Source organism: Apium graveolens, chromosome 8 (genome assembly GCF_009905375.1).
Source record: "Apium graveolens cultivar Ventura chromosome 8, ASM990537v1, whole genome shotgun sequence".
In the NCBI taxonomy this organism is placed as follows: Eukaryota; Viridiplantae; Streptophyta; class Magnoliopsida; order Apiales; family Apiaceae; genus Apium; species Apium graveolens.
Genome location: NC_133654.1, coordinates 144,547,027 through 144,574,702, shown reverse-complemented (window position 1 = coordinate 144,574,702; position 27,676 = coordinate 144,547,027). Strand labels below are relative to the sequence as shown.

At 34.4% G+C, this 27,676-nt stretch overlaps 1 protein-coding gene across 3 annotated transcripts; it reads right to left on the bottom strand.

Annotated features, from left to right (window-relative positions):
* Positions 1 to 1,823: 1,823 nt before the first annotated feature.
* On the bottom strand, positions 1,824 to 25,131 carry LOC141676957 (lysine-specific demethylase JMJ26-like). Of its 3 annotated transcripts, none has more exons than XM_074482673.1 (19): positions 23,761 to 25,131; positions 23,596 to 23,685; positions 23,427 to 23,510; positions 23,198 to 23,347; positions 23,031 to 23,099; positions 22,864 to 22,953; positions 22,635 to 22,778; positions 22,424 to 22,545; positions 22,176 to 22,275; positions 21,935 to 22,076; positions 21,370 to 21,436; positions 20,538 to 21,282; positions 19,578 to 19,907; positions 17,424 to 17,723; positions 16,141 to 16,213; positions 15,970 to 16,055; positions 13,035 to 13,154; positions 11,925 to 11,983; positions 1,824 to 2,104 (listed from the first exon to the last, which is right to left on the bottom strand). In XM_074482673.1, exons 1-19 carry the CDS (start codon positions 24,973 to 24,975, stop codon positions 2,074 to 2,076), a joined length of 4,017 nt encoding a protein of 1,338 aa, XP_074338774.1. In that variant the 5' UTR covers positions 24,976 to 25,131; the 3' UTR covers positions 1,824 to 2,073. The 3 variants fall into 3 exon arrangements, with proteins under 3 accessions (XP_074338774.1, XP_074338775.1, XP_074338776.1); XM_074482674.1 differs by having other exon boundaries at positions 21,370 to 21,433; XM_074482675.1 differs by having other exon boundaries at positions 23,058 to 23,099.
* Positions 25,132 to 27,676: the final 2,545 nt, after the last annotated feature.

Here is a 27,676-nt window from a genome sequence, read left to right as displayed (position 1 = left end):
CTAAGGCCATACCGGGTGATGGAGTTCATGGATGACAAAGAAGTGAGAAGATTTTTTCAGATTAGAAGACCAATTGAGCATCTCCAGCAATGAGACTCTTTTGGAAATGCAAGGAAAACTAAATTTTTCAGAAACTGATGAACTGGAATTCCAGAGACAACTCCAAAATCAGATTGAGGAAAACAATAGAAAGTTTGGAAAGAGATCCAGACTCTCAGGAACTAGATAAATCTGCTCAGGCTAGAGGAGCATCTTGAAAATGACTGTAAAATTTACATTGAAATCTTTAACATAGAGCTCTGCTCTACTTTTTATACATGTTGCAAAATTAGATTTGACACCTACTAAAGACAATCACCCAAACTTCGGTTAACAACGCCGCTGAATAGTTGTAGGTGAATAGTTAGAAGTGAATGCTGAAGCTAAAATATATAGCATGGAAAAGGCATGTAATTATGCTAACGGGCATTTTCTATTTTATTTTTGAAGGGTGTTGTTAATGTGAAATTATTATATAATTTATACATATAACTCATCACAAAGATAAAAATATATGTTGAACTAAATTTCAAATATGTCACTTATTTTTTCAAATGTAAATTAGTATCAGAGATCAATGACTTATATCAGGTTGAACAAATCTCATCCGCTTATTATAAATATTTTTTCTATTTTAACTCATTAACATATACACTAATATTTAAAATCCAAAATTTCCAAAAGACATTCTAAACACAATTTTTTTTAATATATCCACTTTCAATAAAATTATTAAAAAAGTTATTAAAAGAGGACGGGTGATTGATGAATCGTTTAATATATTCTTCCTTAATAAATAATGTTATCGAATAACATAGTAAAACAATTTTATTTCACTGACTTTAACTTCTTGATTTAATTTTTGCAATCAGAATATACTTCTAATAATAAAATGTACCAAGACGGAGTCAAGTGATTTTCAACTATATAATTATATTAAATAATATTAAATGAAAATCATCAATGTCAAAAATAAGATCTTAGAACGATTTTTGAATCTCATTTCATTTATAATGTCATTAATTACATCAGACTAATACAAAATTTAATAATTAACAAATATCATGAAGATTATTAAAAAATTATCAAATTTTTATATTCTATATTTATACAAAATTAAAGTTTGATCAGGTAGCATTTTGATCAACTCACTAATCGGCTTCTTCCACTTTCTTCTTTTATAATTTTGTTTCTTCCCCTTTCATATAAAAAGAAATATTAGTTGTGCAATTGTCTAATTGATCTTATATACACTATCACTTAAAATATGACTAATCATCTAAATATATTTATAAATATCGGAAAAAGGCCTGCTTAGAAAATAAAGTTTATATTTAATCTTTAAAATTAATTTTTAATATTGCAATAAATGCTATCCACGGGCAAAATTGCTATTTGACTAATGAGCCATTTCAAAAACTATATGTATGTTGTTAATTTCTTAAATAAAAATCATATATATGAATAAAAACTCAACTTATATTCAATATATTTTAGACGTTACACAATATTTAATAATACGAAAATAATCAAAATTTTATTAATACAATGGTAGTAAAAAAAAAATTAGAAAATGACCATAATCAAGAATGCTATACATATTAATTATATGATAGTAAAAAAAAATTAGGATATGACCTAGTAATTATAAGATAGATGTTGGACAGTCTTCTACCACTTAACTGCTTCACCGATAATATCCTTGACGGATATATAGTAGTTATAGTATGTTGAACGATTCTTTCAATGAGCAGATTTTCCCACCCAAATTTGAAAATTGCAAGTTTCAGAGCAAGCTATTCTGGATCATAAATCTTAACATATATGGCCAGAGAAATTTTATGTTCACAGCTCCTGTCAAAGTAAAATTTTTACTTAACCTAGCTCAATCTAACACGGTATTACAACTTAAGCTCATTTATAAATTACATAGATAGTTTGTAATGAATACAGAACTCCAAATGCTAATAATGAGCAGCACTTGTTATATTTTTATCAGTCACCTTACAGCAAATTAATAGTAGAAGTCTCCATCTACTTAGAGCCATTAACTAATTCCTCAGACCTGTATTCAGAGCACATGAAACAACACAAGTTAGTAACTTTAATAATGTGTCATAGAACAAGGTCCAATTATATTTCTATTGCTAGTAATATAGAAAATACTTTCTATACGTCGTTGATCACCAGATGATTCAATACTTCCGCTAACTAGTAATAGAGGGAAAATTTTCTCAATTAATATCCAAATGAAGTGACTAAAGACAAATAAGACAACGTGAAACTAGCTATCTCTTGATAATTCACTATATTGGGATGCGGAAAAGCTTTTATAGTGCATATATTGATCCAATTAAATGACTGGTAGACATTGCATTGATCCATATTATTTACAATACAGCACAAGCAGGGTTGCAGACTCGCAGTGTTGGAGAAAGTTACGGACAGGGGATCTGAAGAGTAAAGCAAATTGCACTGCTACAATGTATTTTAAAATTTGGACGCAGTTATTGCTTATAATATGATATTACTTTTGATAGCCACAACCAGGAAATGCACTCTACATTAGCAGACTTCTGTTATACTTATTAAATACAACTAAACTGAGATAACTTGCCAAGTTCTAACATTTCATTATGTCTTGTCAAAAACTTTATTCCGTGGCTGCAAGAGACTCGTATACTATAATAACACATGCATGCAGGACCAGGCCCAATTGCGGGATACAACAAATGAGGATAAGGATTGTCAGGGGTAGAAAGGACTTTATACAGAAAATCTCAGCTCAAGAAGGGGTGAGAACGTGAGGGGAATATATAATGGAGAGAAAGAATTAGGACTATTTGAAGAAGGAATGTTCTAGGGTAATTGAGGGAGATCCTGACGTCTCGAAGTGTGGGTAGCTGTAGTTGTTTTTCTACATGTATAAAATCCATCAGCTTACTCATCTTCTTTGTCAATATACTACAGTGTGTTTGATTCATTGAGCAACTCGAGCAAGGGCTGCTGGATCTGAAGTCAACTATTATTCAACAGGTAGAACAAATTACACTCAACTGAAAAATTAACTTAGCGGTTGGAGGCTATGATAGTCAGGTTAAGGGAAATCCATAAAATGATGGTGAACTGCTTGAATGGGAAACAAAAATAGTTTAAAAGGAAGTACCGTCATCTCTGTCAACACTCAAAATCCCGCAGTCCATACAAGGGGAAGACCGAACACTGTCACTGGAGCAAGGGTGTATATGCTAAATAGTTCCAATATGTTTGGATTGGTAAATGTAAGTAACTAACTCTCCCAGATTGTTAAGTCGTAACTGGAATGGTAATTACAAATAAAAATAAATTGGATTTACCGGTGTTAACCGGAACCAATCCTGAATAGTGGAAATTAAGGGCAGAGCATCACTCAAACTTCTTTAAGTTGACTACTACATATAATCCAACAACTACACATTCTTTCTCAGTCTGACCCTAAACGCCGTCATCTCCCACCGGATCAACAAGTAAAAACTCTAATTTACCCATGGCAAAACCTACAGGAAAAGTTGGGCAATTAAACGATAGAGAGCTCTAATCGAAGCGGGATAACATAGAGTTATTTAGGCCAGATGAGAAATTGAGTGTTATGCAACATGGAAGAAGAAGCTTAATGTGATAATCATGCAGGAGAGGAGGAAAGATGAAAATGACTACCAGCAGGAAAAGGAGAAAAATAAATGAAGTCCCCATCAGTGGCCACCAATGTTCAACTGGAGATTTCTCTGAATTCGGTGGTTTGGAGTTATGAGTCCAAAATCCTTAGAGCTGCTGGGGAAAATCATGGAAAAGGAAATAGTCGTCATGATTAATTTGGCTGCTACACACAACTTCATCTCCGTATAAACAGTCTAAAAAAATTGGGAATCGAAATCATTCCATTAAAGTCTTTAAGGTTTCGTTAGGTATGGGGAGCAGTGCAGCTTCAAGGAGAGAGTTCAAAGCAGTATCATTATTCATTACAACTACCTGGAGTTTCAGTGAATAAAGATTACCTGCCACTTTAGGCAATTTAAATATGATTTTTGGGGGTTCAATGGCTTGAAGAAGTTAGGCATGGTGTCACCGAATTGGAAAATCCATGCATTCAAGATCGGGCTGGGAAGCAACAACAAAAAGTTGGAGGGACATGGGTTTTTAGTGGACTTTAATCATTTTTTGAAAAGGAAAGACCATTGAAGAAGGGCCAGAAGGAGCAAGGAGAGTTAGTATGGAGGGCCCCAGCCCACATGAAATCTGTTATCAAAGATCAAATACATGTGTCATCAATGCATATGGGCTTACCCATCCTCAAGAGACCATGAACATGCCATCACACTGATGGGGTTGATCCAAATGAGTGTATGGCCGTATAGTAATGCACAGGTCCGCAAGGACGTGAAAGAATCCTTATCTATGACATATGAAAAGCACGTATCATACAACTCTTTAGTAGTACTTTCTGGAATCTGGAGTCCAGCCTAATTACTTGAGAAAAAAACATGGGTCATATGGTGGTTTTGCGAAGATTATTGAGCTTTAAAAAAAGTCACCCTAGCTGATTCAGCACCAATAATCAAACAGTTGTTTGCTGGGTTGCAGGGTGCAAATGTGTTTACTAAGTTGGATTCGAAGTCCTGTTACTATCAAATTGGGGTGAAAAAAGAGGTCCTTAGAACGGCTTTTCATACCTATGAAGGTCATTACGAATTTCTCATAATGCCATAAGTGCCACCTACATTTCACGCTCTGTTGTGCCTAGAGTAATCTATTTACCGCCTCTGTTGTGGCTAAAGTTATCCAAGATAAGTTTTCCAACCACAATTGTATATGTTCAAGATAAGTTTTTCTCACAGCTTATTTAGGACAAAGTTATCAGGTTTATATGGCAACCCCCCCCCCTCTAGATTAAAGTACAACTTAACCCCCCCTCCTCTAGATTAAAGTACAACTTAACCCCCCCCCCCCCTCTAGATTAAAGTACAACTTAACCCCCCCCCCCCTCTAGATTAAAGTACAACTTACCACCCCCATCTGATAGGCAAGTGGTAACATACCTTAGGTATTCTATTCACAGGACCAAATTCTGAGCTTCGTGGTATTAGTAAAATGCATCAACACATATGTCTATAGGGTACATCTACGTCCAATGTATCAAATGGAAGGGATCTTACCCAGCTGATTAAATTTAAGAATGGGGATCCAGCAGTCTAGGCGCTGAACGATCAGTTGCTATAAAGAAATTTTATACTTACACTCGGTGATATTAAGGCTAACTTATCTAGAGAATGAATGAATCAAGCAAATATGAGGATTTGTCTCCACAAGTTGAGAGGTTGACTAGGCAGTTGAGGGGGTCAAGTGTACCCATAGCTCCAATCCAATCGTCAGCACTCACTTGCTAGGCGACCGTTTGATAAGCTGCTATGTGTAATGGACCATATATACAAGGAGTGAGAACCGTGCCTTTTTATGAACTGAACTTGCTGCCTATATCAAGGATCCATCCAGTGTTCCATGTGTTACTGATACCAGCGACCCTTAAAGATGCCACGGTGAGGGAAGTAATACCCGAGAAGGTGATATATTCTTTTCTATGTGGATCAGAAATTTACAACAGAAAAAATAACTTTAGTTTGATTCTCTAAAGAATATAATCACTAAGATATAATATTAAATATTAGCTCTTATTTCATTCCTCATTAGTTCCTTCTTTTATCTATAATATAAAATATTAGCTCTTGGTAGTTTAAGACATGAATAAAAAACTGTCTCCAACAATACTACTTATATTCATTCCTCATTAAATATTTTATTAGTAAAGATACATTCATTAAATTAAAGTAGGAGAGAGAAAGATGACGTGTCGTATAATTTATTACAAAATATAAGTTAAATGGTCCTTAAAAATAAGAGGATGCTACTTAAAAATAAGTAGGGATGTGATGCTATTAGTGATTTAAGAGAGAGAGAGATGATGTCTCATATTTGTAATACTAATTTTGATCTTATTCCTTAAAATTCAATAGCTAATTTGCTGGACTTGCTCAAAGAAACAAAATTGAATGATCAATATATTTAGATTTAATAAAAAAAATTTAATCATCCACAAATTAAAAAAAAAATCTGGAACATATAGTGTAAAGAAATTATCCACCAACTTTATAGGGTTATGATATAAAGTCATAAGATTTGGTCTCAAAAGATTATAATATATGGGCATGCAAGTAGCCTAAACTCGTCATAAATCTCAATCAGATTCAAAATCACTAGTTAGATAATATTTCAGTTCAACTTGAAAATCCATCAAAAATTCAATCCAAAATAGAAAATTAAATAAAAACATACTCTAAATTGAGAATATATGAAACCAAATTTAACTAAAAAAATAAATCCTAAGTGGTTAAAACAAGAAAAACCCTTTATAAAAATTTATAAGCCCAAAATCTACTAAATATATACTCTCTCGGTCCCATTGTTATGTAACAATGTTCAGATTATGTGAGAAAGAATTTGAACAATGTTAACAATCCAATAGGAGGGAAAAGTAAACAGCCAATGTTGATAATTAAGCTGACTATTAGCTTTAGCTTTCTGATTTTGCCCAACCAATGTTCATTCATAAAATTTCCACATTTCCACATTTTTCTCCATTAGAACAAGAACATCAGCCCCCCAATCAATTACCTCTTCTTCAAAATTATTTTTCCTCAACCGAGGATTCTCATTGACCTTCTCTAAAATTTTAAATGGACTTTGGGTTCTTGAAAAAAGTTTATCCTTGCACAAATTAGGGAACCTTTCCATTCACAAATGAAGGCCCATTAGATCACCAAGCTTGAACTTATCCTGCTTCCTTCCGATGCTTGTAGCCAATATTTTATACTTTCATTGACCTTTTCGATCCTCACTCTTACTTGTGAATGTAATTATAACCATGCTTCGGTTTTTGTCTTATCATCATGTATATACTCCTTTCTGGGCAAGGAGTCAAATCAATAAGAAACCTTGGATTTAACCCATAATCACGAAAGTGTTTAGTTGCATATGCCGGTAAACGATTATAGAAGTAAATTCTGCATGCGAAATCTTCACATCCCAATCCATACTAGTCTTACCAAACCACATAACAGAACTCCTAAAGTGCGGTTTGTTACTTCATTTGCCTTGGCTTAACAATGAACAATGAAGGTGCTAAATCACAATTTAGTAACTTGCAGCTTTGGAACACCATTGCATCTTTAGAGTACAAATCAGCTATCTTCAATGCATCATCAATTTTGTGGCACAGAATAAAATAGAATGAAATGTGTCACCTTATAAAAACCGATCCACAATTAACATAATTGAATCATTGCTAATTTAATTATTTCTCAATGTACGAGATAAACCAATTATGAAATCCATGGGCACATCCTTCTAAGGATATTTTGGAACGTGAACAGGCCACCGGTTTTGTGGCATGCAATAAAATGTGTCAGATGGGAAAACCTATCCACAACCATCATAATTGAATCATTACCTCTCTGTGAGAGGTGAAACAACTATTAAATCCATAAAACATCCTTCCAACAATAATTTCGGAACAGATGTGGCAAGTTGCAAGTTGCGACAAACAATAACACCTTGAACATCCAAAAAAATGCTCTTGAAGAATAGCCAAAGTTCTACTAATTCCAAAGTGTCAGTGATACCTCCACCATGAACTTCCTTGGCCAAAAGCTCTAAAATAAAACAAGTAATACACAAAAGATTGCCTTTGAAAAGAAAACCATCTTCAAGCACATAAGTTCATAGGAACATTCTTCAATTTAAGTTATTGGCTGAAAATCGACATCTTCTTTGTAGTATTTTTTTAATCAATTTAAATCCAAGCAACCCGAAATTAAGAATACCAAGCAAAGCATATCTTCTAGAAAAAGAATCAACGCATTATCCTTTTTCTTTGCTTATACTTTGAAAAGAAGTTGAAAGATTTAAGGAATGCTACCCACTTGGTGTGTCGCGGATTAAGTTTATGTTGTTCATGAATGTATCATAAAGCTTCATGATTTGAACATGATGAAGTAACTAGGCCTCAACTAATGACTCCAACGATCAATTGCTCGCACAATTGCATAGAAATTCTTGTCATAGATAGAATAGCTAGGTTTTGCACTCCGTAACTTCTCAAAAAATAAGAAATAGGTCACTTTTCCTTTGTACCAATACAGCCTCAATTTCCCAGTTTCAACACCACTAGCATCACAATTTACTTCAAAAGGAGTGGAAAAAGCAAGCAACCATAGTGAAAACGTCTCACACAATAATTTCTTTAGTCTAAAAAGCCTTTTGGGCAGTGCCACGATACTACTAAAATTCTTCGCAAATCACTGATAGAATAAAGCAAGTTCATGTAAAGATGAGTCAAAACTTGATTGCTTCATCATTTGAAAAATCTGTTGGAATTCCTTCTGTTCAAAACTATGTATCCTAGAAAAGCAATACACAATACCAAGAAATATCACTTCTCTAATTTAGCATAAAATCTACTAGTTAGCTAAAATTTCAGTCCAACGTGAGAACTCATAAAAACCCAATCATCAAAACAGGATATTATATTAACAAAAAACTACTATGCACAAGACATTGCATAAAAACCAAATCCTATGTGCTTAAAACAAGAAAAACCCCTTTCAAGTGAAAGCTAAAAACTTGTAACCCAAAAATTTTACTAACAAATAAGTAGTAATCAGACCATGTTGGTAATTAAGCTGACTTGTAATATTACCCAACCAATGCCTATGCATAAATCAAATGAAAAGAGATCCAAAGCCACGTTCTTCTCCATGAGATCAACAACTCAGACCCCGCATCAAAAGATGTTCAGAGATAAAGAGACAAAAACACAGGTAGCAACTTCGCCAATACAAGGGAGGTACTAATAAAATGGGAGGGAATGCTGAAATTCAAAGTTACTTCGAGGGGTTTCGGCAACACTGATCGACACTTACCTTGGGACAAGGTTGTCGTTTTGCTGGGGGCTAATGCAAGAAACTCTATTAAAGCCCCAATTACAATAATATATGCACGCAGGCCCAAGCCTATGGTGAGAAACGAAAAATGAAGTATAAAGATTGCCCATGGTAAAAAAGGATTTAATATAGAAAGAGTTAGTTAGAGAAGGGATGAAAAGCATGAGGGAAATATATAATGATGCTAGAGAAAAGAGTCAGATTATCTAGAATATGGATGTTACAGAGAAACTTGTGTAGATCCCCACCTCTCAAAGTGTGTGCAGTTGTAGTTGGATTTCCATCAATATGCACTTTTTTATAAATTGCGTGCTTGATCCGATATAAGTCTATAGAATTGGCCTAGCTATACAGAAATTTAAAAGTTTTTGTTAAATAGATACAAATTTGGGATGAGTTATTGATTCTAATCTTTCATTTTTTTTGTCCAATATATTATTCTATTATAGAGGATGTGTGTTGGGTTTCAACCCAAGATGATTGGTTGGGTTTGGTGATACAAGACATAATTGGATTGGATAATAATTGTATGTGTAGACAATTATTATCATAATGAAATTCGGGTAATAATTGTATGGGTAGACAATTATTATTATAATCAGATTAGGTATGTCTAGTCGACTAAGTTTTGTGATAGCTATATATACATAGCCATATTATGTTTGATAGGTATCCTTAAGAAATGTAATCGTCATAAGTATCGTGCTTGAGCATTGGTTGTCTCAAGTAGCAGTTTGGGAATTGAGGTGTTATGTATTGATGTATTATTGATAATTGTTTTGATAAATAATACAAGTTGGGACGTGGGTTTCCACGTCAAATATATTGTTGTGTACTCCATATTGGAAGAATTGAACCTCGAATATGTGTGTTTTCTCCTAACAAGTGGTATTAGAGCCAAGGTTCGTGTTCGGGATGAATTGGGTTGGAGGAAATTTCGAGCTTCAATTGGTAAGGTAGAGTACGTTGATGGATTTGCTGACAAAGTTACGTGTAGTACGGCGATTGACTTGCACCGTGAATCAATTCGTTTGAACTCAAGGTGGAAGATGGACGGGATCATTGCAATAGTTTCAATGGTTTGATGGTTGATCAACCAAGTGAAATTTTTTGGATGATGTTATTCTTCTTGAGGCCGAAGGATTGTGAAAGCAAGGATCGGGTGACTAAATGGTGAAAGGAGGCACTCGTGATAGATGCACGTGATTTTGGGGATGGATATGTCATTAGGATGAAGAACGGTAATTTGGAGGTATTGGAGTTCATTACACGGGTTTTACTGATTCTAAAAAGTTGGAAGAACGAGATGAATTTATTCTTGTTCGATGGGAGGCATCGACGAATGGACGTTGATGTTTTGATGGTTAGCATCTTATCTGGAGTATTGGGTTGAAGGGGGGGATTGTTGGGTTTCAACCCAAGATTATTAGTTGGGTTTGGGATACAAGACATAATTGGATTGGATAATAATTGTATGTTTAGACAATTATTATCATAGTGGGATTGGGTAATAATTGTACAAATATTATTATAATCAGACTAGGTATGTCATGGCTATAGTACGCTTACGAGATGTAACCGTCTTAGGTATCGTGCAGGAGACACGCATCAGTTTGGGTCGCCATTAAGGTGTTATATTTTGATGTATTATTGATAACTGTTTTGATTAATAATACAAGTTGACACATGGGTTTTCCACGTAAAATATATTGTTGTGTGTGTATTCCGTATTGGAAGAATTGAATATCGAATATGTGTGTGTTTCCTCCTAACGGTGTGACCAGCTCAGGAAAATGTAAACTAATATACCTCAAAGGGACATAGCTTTGCAATTACTCTACATGGAATACATATGCACAAAAGTAAAATATACACGCCTCTTGAATTTTCATCAAATGTCCTTTCGGAAAATAACTTCTCCGTTACTTACCCACCTAAACTCCTCGTAAATATAATTTGATGATACCCTTAAGATGAATAATCTTTTAAATACATTGTTATATGCAGTGTTAAAGCTCTTTATTGTTATGGATTGGTAAAGAGGCCCTTATTAGCATGGATTGGTAAAAAAACCCAGTTGGAGCGCAGTTAAGCGCAAATAGTTTAGAAAAGACGAAAACACCCCCTTTGGAAAAGGCACATTTATCTCCGATGCAACTCATGAGGTTATTCTTCAAGTCTAATATATGGAGATGATGAAGAGGAAAGGTTAGAATTTTAGTACCAGAGATTGAGCCAAATGACTGAAGCTTCTGAATTATAGAACATTATTAGTTGATGTATCATTCTAATTATTGAAACTTCTATTATGTTAGATATGCTCTATTATGGTTGGCAAAAAAAACAAAGATATGCTCTATTATGTTTCAAGTCAAGACTATTCCTAAGTATTTTTTTGTTAAACTGTTGAGTTTTGACTAATGTCTTTGTTGATTGTTGCTAACAAAAGCACGCGAGTAAGGAGCTGTGTGAGACGCACTTCAAAATTGAGGCTTCCCCTTTTTAAAAATGTGTAATCATTTTAAGATAAGATTTAAAAAAGGTGATTCTTCCGTGGAACATGTGGAACATGGAAAAACTGGCATTCTACAAATAGGTCTGTTTGACAATCCAGAAACTGCCTGGAAGACTAGGTGGAGCATCAAGATGCATCGACCTAGGTTCTCTAAAAAAAATTCAAAAATGATGTTCTAACAGAGAAAAATGTGCATATAAATCACAATTTAGGATTTAGCCACTCGGGTTCCATTTGATTGCAATAAAAGATTCCCCTGATATATTATGTCCAAGATTGCAAAGAAGCAAATTTCAGCAGAAACAAAAATTTTGTACTTTAAGAAAGTTACGAAGTACCTCAAGTTCTCCAACTCATTGACAGCATGCTTCATAGCATACATGGTAATTTTTTTCACCTGTTTCACAGACAGAGACCTTCAGGCTATGGATAGATATTATTTGCTGCTGTTAGGTAATCAAAACATGGTAAACCTCATATACTTCCACAAACTCAATTACCAACAACAATATATTTGAAAATAGATTTGTTATTGAGATTGAAATTAGATACTTAAAACTGTGAGCTTTTAAAAATTTTACATAAAATTTATTAACATATTATTGTTAGTAACTGAAATTTTAGAATCCTAATCTGAAATTTAAAAAAAACTTCATAATTTACCAATTTTAAAAAATGGTTCTGGCACTTCGAAGAGAATCCTCTCCTGAACCTTAGCCTATGTATACTAACTAGCTTTACTTGAGGCCGTGGGCATGGGCTCGTATACTAAATTACTAAGACGTGTGGATCCTCATTAAAATATTATATCGTATTGTTTTACGTATGTGGTTTTGTATAGAAATAGGTTTTAATTGAAAAGTTATTTAGCGAAGAGTTTGAACTAGAAAAGCTCATTTTAAAAAATTAGGTTCATAGCCCAATTCAATTTTTATGCTATAGAGATGAATATCAATTGAAATCACTATTTAGAAATGAATGTTCATGTTTTTTGTTTAGACATGAATTTTAATTAGAAAATTTTATTTAACAAATTAAAAACTGTGTTTTAATTAAAAGACTCTTTTCCTTGGGGGACAAAAATAATTAGGCACATGGGCCAAAATATTGAGTGACTAAAGCTAAAGTACGGGCGAGTACCAAACTTTTAAATTTTTGGCTTTATTTTATTATTTTATAAATAAAATTTGTTAAAAAATAAGTATGCCCCAAGATATGTTTACATTAAAATAAGATTCATAATAATTAGGCATTTAAAATTAGTAAATATTTTTTAAATAGATAGAACCATTAAAATGTATTAAAATTAATAGGTTCATAAACCGGACCCAATAAAACCTCAGCTAACAAGTATAGAGAAACAGGATAAGTCATAAGAAGAAAACGATTGTTATTAAGTATATTAAATCGTATAGCATCCTACCAAGTCTAAAAACTGTATACTGTACCTCCAATTTGTCTTCCTGGGACCTGTGATTGTGAGGTAGAACCCGGCATTCCTCTGCCAAACGAATGCAGACGCTAATATCTTCAGGCGATACAAAATCAGCTGCAACCTTTATACATGACTGCATTAAACAAAAACAAAGTTGCCCAACTGAACATGTGAAAAATGGAAACTGGGGTATATATTAAGTATGCAAACACTCTGGTGCAGAACAGTTTAACTAAAGTAAGGAGCGAGATTCTTAAAACCCCAGTTTCGAAATACTGAAGAGAAAACATGTCATGTGTATATATCATCAAACATGAAGGTGCAGAACTTGAGAGCCAATTCAGCAGTCGATTCTATATATACATATACCTGTCGTTTTTAGGACTAGGAGAACATAAAAGGACATTGACAAAGTTAAGGAATATTAAAGCTCACGAGTACAGATCACCTCCGAATTCAAAATACAAATTATAGCAAGTGAAAAAAAAAGGTTTAAACACTTCTGTAGATGGCTTGCAATTTAAGTTATAATTCTGAAGAAAGTACAGCTGTACTTCTATGCCATATTAGTAACGCCAAAATATTAAAAGTTCGGTAGTCGGTTGATTACCATCTGGGCCAGGTTAAAATAAATATAATATGGCCTATTTGATCTTCTAGGCCAAATTAAAAATATAAACCCTTCAAATAAATATTGGACATTAATAATACAAATGAGTAAAAATATGGGCTATCTGATAAATAAAGTTTAAGATATTAAGTATATCCGTTAAAAAAGATTATATTTTCTCATAAAACACAAAGATAACCTTCTAACAGTAATATCCAAAATAGCATAGAAAAATTTAAACTTCAATACCATATATTGATGTCGAACAATTAAAAGTTTGGTCACTATTCATAACTAGGCCGAGTTTAGATAATAACAATATAGCTTATTTAGTCTTATGGGTTGGATGATAATAATCAAAACATGTGCTTCAAAATATTAGATGTTAGATAGTAACAGGGGCGGATGCAGAAATGTTTGCCCAAGGGGCCAAAACAAATTATAAAATTCACAGTACATGAAAATAGAGATCGTCTTAAACTGGAGATCGTCTTAGAAATTTAAGTAATACCTGATAATAATGCTGATATGATGATGTGAAACAATGAAAAATGCAGTTGAGTAGGTTGGCGAAATTCGAAGTAGAAGATATACCGGCCACCGAAGATAGAGGATTAGATGCTCACTTGGGGATGAGTTTTCTTTTGATATAACAAGCTCACTACTAATTTCAATTTCACTCTTTAATCTTTACAGTTTACATATATGATAGTTAATAAATACTTTCTACGTATTAGGAGTAACAAAATTTGTATTTTACTTATATTTTGAGTTGCGCTTGTTTAAAAATTGAATCAAGTTTTGGATTACTGCTATGATATTTTTTAAGTTATAGACTGATGGTCCAAATGGTGAGGGGAATTTAAAATTAAGCAGGGGCCAAGTGATATGAATTATTTAATATATAAACCATTACCCTGAGAGTCTGGCGGGGTTACGGCCACCACGGGTCAAGCTGTGTGTTCGCCCCTGGATAGTAATGACATAGATGGTGTAGCCTAGCACTTAAGAAGCCCTCTCCCGCTACTAAGGTCATAGGTTCACCCATTACTAAGGTATTAGGTTCAATGTCAGCCATGGAGATGTAAAACAAGAAAGGTACACATGCATACAAGGCGTGAGAAACAGAGAAACGAAGTTAAGGGCAAAATAGACAATTCACTGGCATGGGAAGGAAATAGCTGGTCATAAAGAAAGAAAAGAATAGTTAAAAAGAAATTAGGAGGAAGGATCGAGAAGGGGGGTTAAGAAAGGAAAGGGGAAAAGAATTCGGGTCATCGGATATGTGAGTGAGTCTTTTCTTAATTTGTTTGGGAGAGCGGCTGCGCCTGTAGTGTGTTTCTATGCATTGTTGTCACGGCGCTCGATTAGTCGCGAGTCGGTTCGAGAAATTCGACTGGAGAGCTCGACTTGCGAATTGTCGACTAGTCGGTCGACTAGTACAAAATCCAATCAAAATTTAAAATGAGAAAAATAAAAAAATTCTAAAAACCTAATAAACATCAGCAACAATAATAGCAACAATAATTTCATCTTATATATCTTTATGTGGGTGTGTTTATGTATATATAAATTGATTAAAACTGAATATACATGTATTATAATATGTTTATATGTTTGTATAGTCAGCTTATCTATGTGAGTATAGAGAAGGGAAAAAATATATGTTTGTTTTTATCATATCTATTTTGTAATTTATATACATATGAGTATGAGAATATTAAAATTTTGTTGCGGGAAACCACGTATATAATATCTATATTATTACATATTATTTAATTAATTATTATTAATTTGTCGACTAGTCAGCGACTAGTCTACTGCTATTTCGACTAGCTGGACCTCCATCGACTCGACTCATCGATGTGACAACCATGTTTCTGTGAGACAAAAAAACAGTAATATCGTATTGTTTTTCATTTAATTGATCTTTGTTTGGAGTTGTCAGTTACATTTTGTTCGAATTCCAAATTAGGGTTCTCTTATAAAAATCAATTGAAGAATCACATTCAACCCCTCACCTTCTACGGACAGAAGGTGATAAAATCAATTGTTCTGCCACAGACCATCATTGCTAGTAATTAGGATTTGTTAATCGTGGAGCCATTCAAGAACATAACTCACTTCACTGCAATACGCTCATAAGCTGCGCTAGGCTCAGCTCATTTTGCTTACATAATTTCCTTTCCGTCCCTTCCCAAAGGGTTGGCATAACAAATAAAAGGTGCCCCATTGCATAAATTTAATTAAAATAGATTTGAACCTAGCTCAAAGCATTCATGCTACACTGTCCCAATCTCGTTTCGGGTAAGGATAATATATTAATGAAAGTAGTTACCTTAATATTCCTAACTTGATGTGGGCAACCAGCTGGTATAAGCACTGCATCTCCAAGTTTTTGCACAAATGTCCATGGTTCAATCCCTGAGTAATATGTGAAACTTTGTCATCACTCGGGAAAAAAACTCAAGGTCTATTAAAGTACCACATCAGATAAATGAAAACAAACCAAATTCTTCTTTGAGCCTCCTCTTATGCTCCACAGTCAAGTAAAACGTTTGGTCATGAATAGGATGAACCACCTGAAACGTCAAAACAAAGTATGGAATGTGAAAAACTCAAAACATATATGAACATTCACATCACCTTTAAACTACTAGGACGATTACAATTATGCATTTAACCTTTGATTTTTTTGTGGCTGATATTTTTATATTAGTACTAGCAAGATCCAATCGTAAAAATATGCAACTGTGAAACCATCCTTAGACTCCAAGCAGTAAACACGCTTGTTTCTAACTTTGATTTGACTATCATTTTTTCCACGTAAAAGGAGATACTGATTTAAAACATTACTTTTAACACTTGATAGTATACAAAATAAGACTACATCAATCCCTTTTTAAACAAAAAAATAAACAACACTCCACGACCTCGGAAGCTAGCTTCTTTCTGGAATGCGCATCAAAAATCTTAAATTTATACCATAATTCAAATTATCAAAGACCAGCAGCTTTATTGTATAATTTGTTAATCTCCGGAATCTTCAATTTTCCATCGGACACGCACAACACTGTACAGGTGTGGAATCTGAATCTGGCCCCTAATGTAGCAAACAAGCCAATCGAAACACTTCACTCTCTAGCTGTTGAATTCAGCTGAAGTAATGAAACAAAACCTATGTTATTCGGACTCGGCTAGAAGTGTCTGACATGGATACCTGTCCAAGTATCGGACTCGGTAACATTTTGAAAAAATATATATGTTTTTGGCCTAAAATAAGTGTCCAAGTCCGAGTGTCCATTTCCAAGTGTCAAGTGTCCGACACAGGTACTCGAAGGTAAAACGACGAGTCTGAGAACTATAAAATCCTCAAGAAGACGTGTTAAAAGCACGAAAAAAATCCAGCAGACTTGTTCAGAATTTATGCTTTTGATTTTTCTTATGACTGATTGTATATTAATTTCATATATTTATTTGTAAAGACTTGTGATAATATTTTTGTAATGAAGAAAAAATAAAAATTTGTGGCAACTTGCATTTCGAGTCCCTGCACCTGTGTCCAATTTCCAATTTCAAATCCACAATTTAAAATATTCAGAATCTGATACTGTGATCCACTAGTGTCCAACACAGGCAAGTGAGTCCGAATAATATAGCTTTTTCCTAGGTTACAACTTAAACATCAAGGCCCTATAGCAGCACTACACTTCAGTAAAACAGTAACTAGTCTTGTGAAAATTTATAAATGCAGTCTTGGAATTGAAGAGGTAAGCAGATAGAAATTCTAACCTGATCCAGTGGTTTACAATATACATGCCTGAATTCTTTAAAATATTTCCTTAGATATTCTTCTAACTTAGGAGCATCTTGCCTTCTGAAGATGTCCCATAAAGCTCCTCCTTCTGGATGTTCCAACCCCTTTACAATGTCACCAACACCGTCCATCTTATCGATATCATGAATTAACAATTGATCACTTCCGAAAATTTCTTTCTGATCCTGAGAAGCATGTTGTTTCTTAAGATTTTGAATATCTTCACATCGTTGAGAACTAAGAACCACATCCTGGATATGGGTCAATACATTCACCTGTAACACAGAGTTCAGTATACATGTAAATATTAGAATAAATTATTAAATTAAGAACAAAAATGTATTTGCAGGCTGCTGAACAAAAGAGGACAACATTGGTTTTTTTGGCAGTAAAAGGAAGCTTATTATTGTTGATGTATGACAAATTTGGCCTTCACTCATGATAATCAAGTAAATTGTGGTACTAACATGTCCCTATTCATCTTTAAAATAGATATTCAAGTCAAATCCATTTCAGACATATATCGTGTTATACCATACATCTTTCTGACCGATATCGTGTTCTACCATACATCTGCTACAGATTATGAGAGAGCAGATTCACAGTGAAAGAGAAACAAAAAGCAATATTCCTCAATAAAATGTTGACAGAATCCCAGTCGCAACGTCACCATAAATTATAGGGATTGTATAGCAACAGTAAAATTTATACAGTGAAGATGTAGACCAGCAAAAGGGTGAAGGATCTGTTCGGTATAGCTAGTGAATGAAGTCTCAATCGAGTTGAGGATTCTGCTTTCCACCAAGATGCCACGGAATTTCCCTTTTTTCTTACTTTACTTTTTTATGGGTTTTCTTTGACCACATGCTCTAATATATTTCCCGAGAAGGATGTAAAAGGTATTTTGAAATGCTACCCACATAACATGTGATGAAAATTTAAAACTCAACTGTCAGAATAATAATATAAGAGAAGGGCCTTCTTGTAACACCTTAAGCATAACATGGTATCAGAGAGAGCTCAGGCTGGCGGGAGGCGGGAGACTCGGGTTCGACTCCCCGCCACCCAAACATTCTCACAATTTATTATGGACACGAAAGGCAAATTAATGCCCCAAAGATGGGCGCCCGTTCTTCGACCCATAAATGGGCTTTCGGGTGAGGAGAAGTGTTAGAATAATAATATAAGATCCTGAAAAGGACCTTCCTCCAACACACAAACCCAAACCTAGTCGGTTGTTTAATGTTACTATCTGTCCACTAGTCGAATAGCATTAGACAAGGCAAACTTGACATACTGAAATATCAAGTCACAAAAATATTCTCATATCTTGGAATATTACCATTATTTAATGATATTTAATAATCTTTCTACTGTCATTAAACTTCTGTCTTCTGAAGTTGAAGTCCCAATTTATGATAGCTATTAGCTTGGTATGCTCCATGCAACATTGACCAATGGCAAAGCGTAGGCCCTAGCCTCTAGCTCCACCCGAGCAATTATATCTTCGCGACATTAGCTCTACGACGCCACTATCTTAATTATGTGGCACTTTGTTCTTATTCATATAAATTTGAGTACTAGTACTACTCGGAGACTAAGTTTGAGAAAATTGGGGTTGGTTCAACGATGTCATTGTCATCATCCTTTTCTGACTCGATATTCTATTAATGATGTGAAGAAAGTGTCAAGATAGAGCACAAGCATAAGCACCTGTGTCAGGACCATGGCATCATGGTGTTCTCACAGTTACTGCAGCAGTAGCAGCAACCAAGTTGGTTTTTCCTACAAAGCCATGCCCTTCGTGTAATAGTTATAGGAGGCATGTTTAGTAACACAGCATTAGCACAAAACTTCTCTATCATTTCAACCGATTTCTCTCGTGCAATAATTAGCATTCACATACGCTTACATGTTAGCACTGCGGATTCTTACTTTAGAGAAACCAGTTTTACTATATTGCCGTAACTTAGTTTTTCAAGGAAAATATAAGTCCAGTTTTGCTTTTCCTTCCTTTGGACCCCAAAACAGATATAATATAATGGAAGAACCTAAAATAAAAATTTTAAAAGTTTCTCATCTAATATATGTTAATTGAGGATAAATCAGATATAACACGGCATGCATACCGCATCAGACATATCACAGTGGAGTTTTGTTACAGAATCTCCACGTCCCAGCTCTTGAGCATGTCCATAAGCAATATATGATTTTGGCCCCATATCTGGCTTCAGAGAGCCCTCGGGTAACTTAACTGCAAGATTTAGGTAGCCAGCACGGGGATCTGTATATTCCTTAAATGGCAAACTACTAAGAAACTCTGCAACATGACGTGGTAAATGTTCATCAAATAAACTAGACGGGGGCCAGTCCTTCAGCTTCAGAATTTGAGGCCACCCCATTTTATCAGATCGACCATTTGTGTATCCCGTAAAAAATTGGTGTACATTAACCTTTACCTACATAAATTGCAAAAAATGATCGCTTCAGACTCGAAATATCCGCCAATGCATGTATAATTGTATGTGTGTGAGTGTTTGTGTGCATGTATATATATAATGTATTAACAAATCTGGACGTTTAAGAGACGAGCAATGCCAATTTTAGCAGCCATATTAGTAAGCACCTTCCTGTTATTCTATAAATCACTACATGCAAAATTTATCTTGACAGACCCATTGGAAGAGCACTTCAGAATTTATAGTTTTTATCCATTTTCACCAATGTCCAAAAAGCATGTTTACCACAATCTTCAAAAAGAATTACACTGACATAACTTCTAGCCGGGTTCTTTAATAAAAAAAAAATCAAACAAAAAACTTGAATAATCACTTGACAAATATTGCAATTTTAAACCAATATGGGAAATCATTTTAGAACAATGATATACAGATAAAGTAAAAGAAAATTAAAAATGCTAAAACGTAATCAGGAATATTACATTTGCTATCAATCTACATTCTTGGTATTGAGTATTGACTCTGTTTTAAACACATTGAGATGCTAAATCCTAACTGACCTACAGTAATTAGATTGTGCACTACATGCAATGCGGTAAACTAACTGCCAATGCAGGAAACTTAACTGACCTCACACCAGTCCAAACAATTAATGGCATCCACATCCGTAAGACGGTCACGTTTACGGTCTTTCACCTGACGGAATGCACGCCACATAACCATTGGTTCCCAGCTAAGGCCACGTGTAGTTGCAAGAACATTACTGACGATAACTGGCTCGCCTTTAAGCCAGTGGGACTGAAAATGCTTCAAGTCTTCAGGTTTTATGTCTACAGCAGCTGGATAGTACAGATAGTTATCATCAGAATCTTCACGAGAAGCCGCTTTTCTTGACTTCTGGTTCTCACTATCAACACTATTAGAACAAGAGCACCATTCTTCCAGTGTTTTAGGGATTTCAAGCTCATATGTCTTGGCAAGTTCTTCAGCAGAAACCAAGAGATTTGGGACCCAATCTTCTGACAATAAACTTCTTAATTCCAAAATGCCTCGACCACAACCACCCATGTTTTCTGGGAGGCAAGCGATGCTGCCGTCTTCATTAGAATTCCATATGTATGCCGACTTGATGTGATCCCTGTCACTAGTTTTAGCAGTTATTTCCGTAGTTAATATGCTCTCTGATAAGGTGGTGGAAACAGGATCTCCACCATGCAAATAATTAAAACCAGGGTCTGTAAGTTGCATAGTCGCTTCCTCTTTACCTCCTTGAAGGCATCCGTTACGTATCTCCCGGCAACAAATCAGACAGAGGTCATATTGACAGCTTGGACAGCTTCTGTGGAAGTCAGCAATAGAACTTTTGCAGTTGTTGCTGCATATAAAAATTTTCCAAATCAAAGGCAAATTCATAAAAATGAACAAACTGTCATGCCAAAGGTATGACTTCCTTTACACCTACCAAAATATCCGCTCTTCGGCTTCACAGTCTACTTTTTGCACTTTAATCTCTGAGATTGGTAAGCCTGCTATTTCACAACAAATCAAAGGTTACTTGTATAGCTGGTTTTGACGTACTTTTCTACTAGATATGTTCGAGTTCGAATGAATACATACACCAATTCATATTATTAAACATACAGGTTAGCACAGAGAATAATATTATCATGGTAGCACAATCTAAAGATTCCAGTGGGAAATTAGTAATGTAAAATATATTCACGAATATTAGTCAAGTAACATGTAAAAATACAGCGCCTCGACTTATTTTGGGGGTAATTAGATATACTTTACTCATCGCTGAGGATATAACAGATAAGTATATTCATCCTTAAGTTATATTAAATTAGTCAAGCAACTATTTTTTTGTTCCCTTAAATTTATACAGTTACATTCCCTTACACTAAACTTAGTGGCACAATAAATTGACAATCATATTTAGTTAACAATCTTTACCTTTATATGCGAAATCAAATGTAATCAAAGAGACCTATGAAGTAAACCAAACAGAAGAACTGAAGAATTACCTTTAATCTTTGCTTCTATTTGCTTCTCCATTTGTTGCTCCTCCTTAAACTGTCTTACAAAAGGAAGAAGCATCGGCAGGATATATTTGGCATACCTGATCTTTTCATCTTTGCTAAAATCCAGTATAAACCTCTTCTTGTCCTAAAACAAAAACCAAAAAATAGTGTTATTAGTTATGTTCAATGTAAGACACCTTAGAAATATATATAAACAACTGAACTGTATGAGAAGAAAACTCACTGCAACTGGTATCTCTAACCGCAAGCAACTTTTGCAATTACAATTAACTTGACAAACTGGGCACTCCTTCAAAAAATCTTCTTCTGTCATCTTAGGGTACCTATGCATATGAATGAGCAACATTACAATATTACTACATTAGAAATACCAGCAAAAGAACACATAAGATTCAAAAAGTACAGATAATAATTACAAATATGAACATCAAATGAAAATACAATCCCTGTAAGTAGAATTCCTAACCATACCATGTGGTCATGCACGGCACACAATATCTCTTCTTTTGGCATTTGGTGCACTTCACAACCCTGCCTTTATCATTCCTTTTGCACTGATGACAAGTATTTCGTTCCGAATCTATTCTAGTACCCTATAATGCATCAACTTACAAATTTATGTACATCTTGGTGATTTAAAAAACAATGTCAAATTAAATAAATAACAAACTAAAACTTTTACCCCAGGACAATCAGTTTCACGACATTCTGTTTTTCTGCCCACCCCATTATTTTCAACCACATCCCTATCATTTTTACTTTCCCTTGGCTTCCGTCCCCTTCGTTTTGGGATTTTCACTTCTTCATCCCTTTGCATTTCACCCCGCTATAATGCACCAATTCACAAAAATAAGTTTCGCACTTGACGTTCTTATATAGAACTTTTAGAAATAAATAAATAGGTAAATTACCCCAGGACTGACAACATCATTACTCAGCTTCGGTTTTCGTCCCCTTTTTTTTGGTATTTTTACTTCTTTATCCTCGTGCTTTTCATCTTTCTGTATTGCATCAGATGACAAAATTTTGTCTCAGGTTTAATGTTCTTACAAAGAATCCTAAAAAACAAAAAACTTACCCCAGGACTGTGAGCATCGTTACCCACCATTTTCTTTACTTCACAGTCCTCTCCTTGCATATTACTTCCCTGTATCCGATCAATTTACAAAAGTAAGAGTGACCTCTAATATCTCTAAAGAGAAATTGAAACATGTGTGCACATGCATGTGCATATGTGAAATATACCCCAGGAGTGAGAAGTTGAGCAAAGTCTCCTTGTGTTTCAACCACCCCATCATTGTAACTCACAGCAATATCATCTGATTTACAATTTATAGATGCAGATACAACTCCACATTTCAGTTTTATGTCATCCCCCACATGCATTTCTTTCCCCTGCATCAAATCACATCAGTTCATGAAAATAAGTGTCCCATTTAATGTTCTCACTAAGAATTTAGGGGAAAAAAATTACCCCAGGATTGCAAGCTTCATTACTCAATTTCGACTTTCGTCCACTTCGTTTATTAAATTCACCCCCCTCTTGCATTTCATCCCACTACATCGGATCAGTTTATAAAAATAAGTTCCACATTTGGTGTTTTAGAAAAGAACTTAAGGAATGAACCAAAAGAAAAAATTACCCAAGGCTTGAAAGATTGGTAAGTCAGCTTGCGTGCACTTCGTCTCACCGTATTCTTTTCTTCACAGTCATCTCCTTGCATTTTACTTCCCTGTATATCATGAAGTCACAAAATTAAGTTTGATGTTTAATAATCTAAAAAAAATAAACTTAAAAATTTACATACCCCGGGAGTGAGAGGTTGCTGAGCACAGTCTCCTTCTGTTTTAAGCACCTCACCGTCATGATTCGTATTCTCGCAGTCTGTTATATTCTCTGTTTCCTCTCCTCTCACACCCACTGCATTTTCAGATACAACTCCACTTTGATAATCCATATTCTTGTCATTCCTTTTCTTTCTACCTCTCTTTCTTTTCTTGTTATCTCCTTGTACATTTGATTCACATTCTATCGGTGCAGATGTAGATACAACAACTCCACAGTTCAAATCGGTGGCATCACTCTGCTTCTTTCTAGGTCTACCTCTCTTCCTTTTCTTACTCTCATTGTCATCTTCGTCTTGCAATTTTACTAGTTCCACATAATTAGCAATAACATCCATACCTTGTTCTTTTACTTGTTTGATGTTGTCCTCCTCCATAATTTGGGGGAAAATTACATCACATGCATTTACCACTTGACCAACATCAACATGCACATTTTGATCCGGTAAATCACTAGGCACGCTCACTCCTCCAACAACAGCATTCGCACCTTGTTGTTTAATGTTGCCCTCCTCTAAAAGTTGGAGAAAACCCAAATCATTACACACATTTACACCTTCAACAGCATTAACATGCACATCTTTTTCCACACTCACTCCTCCAACAACAACATTAAAACCTTGTTCTTGCCCTTGTTGTTTAATATTGGCCTCCTCCATGAGTTGGAGAAAACCCAAATCATCACAAACATCTACACCTTGAACAACATTAACATGCACATCTTGTTCCACTAAATCATTAGAAACATTCCCTCCTTGACCATTAACATCCACACCTTGTTCCAAAGCAGTACACACACTTATGCCTTGAACAACATAAGCATCCAACTCTTTTTCAACATTAATATCTTGTACATCATCAAACACATTCACAGCTTCTTCTTCTGGTTGTTGTTGTTTGATTGTGTCCTCCTCCATAAGTTGGAAAAACCCCAAATCATTACACACATTTAGTCCTTGACCAACACTAACGTTCACATCCTGTACCATTAAATCATTAGAAACACTCACTCCATGACCAACAACAACATTCACATCATTACATACACTTAAACCTTCAACAACAGAATCATTCAAATCTTTCTTAACACCAACTTGTTGAAAATCATCAGAGATACTTTCTCCCAGGGTGAAATTAACATTCAAATCTTCTTCCTGAATGTTGGTGCTTTCCTCCATGACTTCAAAACCAAATCAAGAAAGGGGTGGAGTAGAGAAAACTAATAAAAATTGGGGTGAGTGTGTGTATAGTTGGGGAGGTTTAGGGCTTCAAACTTGTCAGATAATTAAGTCTTTAGTTCAGTTGGTAGAGTAGAGTATTGTGTAATAGAGACTGCTGGGCCGCTACACATATTTTTCCAAGATTTAAATTGTTTCTATCCTTTTTCTTTTTAATTTTTTATTATATGAAATTAAATTATCCGTTCCGATAATATTAATCAGAAAAAATATCATCGGTTATATGTTAGACGGACAAGATTTTGTGACGGAAATTCCTATGAAACCGGAGGTGAAAATTTATAAGATACAAAAGAATACGAAGATCTGTTATTATTAAGATATTCATGACTAATAAGCTTTTATAATTTAATCTAATTTATTAAATATAAGAACATTTAACTTGAAATGCTCAAGTTAATTTCAAAATTAGCCCATGCAGCTGAATTCAACAATTTCGAAAAAGTTGTACAATTTCTATTTTAATTAAAAAAAAACTTTTTTATATTAAAATTGAAGTGCATCAAATGACTCTACCATCTCACTCGTATTTTTTTGTAAAAATCTGATATGTGACATTAACAACTTCATTTAGAACTTTTTGAGAAAGAGCTGCAAGTACATCTGGTCATATTTGTACAATATTTGGTAAGAAACCTGTAAATTTGAAAAACCTTATTTCATATAATTGCATCTGTATGATTCTGAGTAGCTAGATAGCTTGCATGAGATGATAAATTTCGGCTAACAAGATTACATTCTCTTTAATATGGGACTGGAATTTGTTTTCTTTGTCTAGAAATCTTCTTTATACAGTTATACTATATATATACTTGAACTTCTACGCAAAGCTAACAAGAAATTCCCCTGCAATGTTGAATGATGTATGGTGCACGAGGGGAGTGTTATTATTATTTTAATAATTATTATTATTTTAAGGGCTATATAAAAATATATCAATTATATTTACTATTTATTATATTAGATAAACAAGAAATTGAATTAGATTTTATTTTATTGTATGCACCTAATAAGTGAATATCTAATACCCGACCAAATTAAATTATAATGGGAGATTTAATTAGGGGATATATAAAAAGGGTTATAGTCCCCATTATATCAAGTACGTTACACGTCTTGTCTTCTAACCATCACAGAGAACTATTGAGAAATCCTAAGGAGTACTTGGTTGAGTAAGACAATAATCAAAAACATAATTCAGATTCAGATACCGTTATAATTATCGTCTCATGGATTCAGGTACGTTTTTGCATTCGGTTTAATCTCGATAATTAGATATGATAATTACGGTCCGTGTCTTTATTTTAGAGAATTATATGTTTATAGAATTAATATATTTTAGGAGGGAAGATATAGGTAAAAGTTTCAAAGATAGTCATGATCCTATTTATGACTCTGTCGAGAGCAATGATCACATTATGATACCTATCATTGTTCAAGACCCTCTGGTTCAAGACAACACTGAAATTCCCCATGAGAAACCAATTGAGAAAACTCAACAAACTCATGAATCACAAGAAGTGCCACTAAGGAGATCCACTAGAGAGCGAAAGAGCGCAATTCCAGATGATTATGTTGTTTTTTTACAAGAATATGAAGATGGAATTGGCATTGGGGAAGATAATCCTGTAAATCTTCAATAAGCCATGCAGAGTCTTAACTCTCAAAGGTGGATTGATGCATGAATGAAAAGATGCAATCTATGAAAGACAATGACGTTTGAGATCTTATCGAGCTGCCTAAAGGTTCAAAATCTATTGGTTGCAAATGGGTATTCAAAACCAAAAGAGATTCGAGTGGTAACATCAAAATATGTAAGGCTCGTCTAGTAGCTAAAGGATTCACTCAAAAGAAAGGGATCGACTATAATGAGACTTTCTCTCCGATTTCCCTGAAAGACTCATTTAAAATTTTTATGGCACTCATTTAAATACAGAATCAAAATAGACACAAAACAATTCGAGAAATATATTGTTTTATTAATATAAACCTTGAGATTGCTACAATCTAATCAATGAAATTGATTAGCTACAATAAATTCAGTAATACTCCACACAATAAATTTCAGTTTCTACAATAAATTTGCTGCTTTGTAAACTTCAATTTCTATTGGACATGTGGCATAATTGTATCCACACAAAACAATTGAATTGTTGTATTTGTTTTCACAGAAAAATCATCAAGTGGTTACTTGCGACTACAAGCAGTCCTCCCTTTACCATTTACTTGCGACCAGGACAGTAAGCTATTTTGCCTTAGCCGATTTTTCTTTTGACAGTTACTTGCGACCTGGATCGCTAGTGTAGACTTACTTGCGACCGGGGTCACTAGTGTAGACTTACTTGCGACCTGGGAGTGTAGGGAGAATTTCTGACTTAGTCATTTTTCCCCTATGATACTTACTTGCGACCTAGTTCACTAGAGCAAGGTTACTTGCGACCTAGTTTACTACTGTAGGATCCTCCTTAGTCAATTTTCCTTTTTGATAGTTACTTGCGACTACTAGGTGTTTTGCATTGGACAATTTTTGTTCCTTACAACTTACTTGCGACCTAGTTATGTTGGAGTGGATCTTTGACTTAGAAAATTTCATGTCTCTAATAACTGTATCAATATTGATCTTTCTGTATAACTGAATTAA

What these genes read in the sequence shown, in the direction of transcription:
- LOC141676957 (XM_074482673.1), bottom strand. Translation starts at nt 24,975, where the DNA reads ATGGAGGAAAGCACCAACATTCAGGAAGAAGATTTGAATGTTAATTTC. An exon ending in AATAGAAGCAAAGATTAAAG is followed by an intron (nt 21,437 to 21,934) that starts GTAATTCTTCAG and finishes GTTGTGAAATAG; the next exon opens with CAGGCTTACCAATCTCAGAG. An exon ending in CCCAGGAAGACAAATTGGAG is followed by an intron (nt 11,984 to 13,034) that starts GTACAGTATACA and finishes TCTGTGAAACAG; the next exon opens with GTGAAAAAAATTACCATGTA.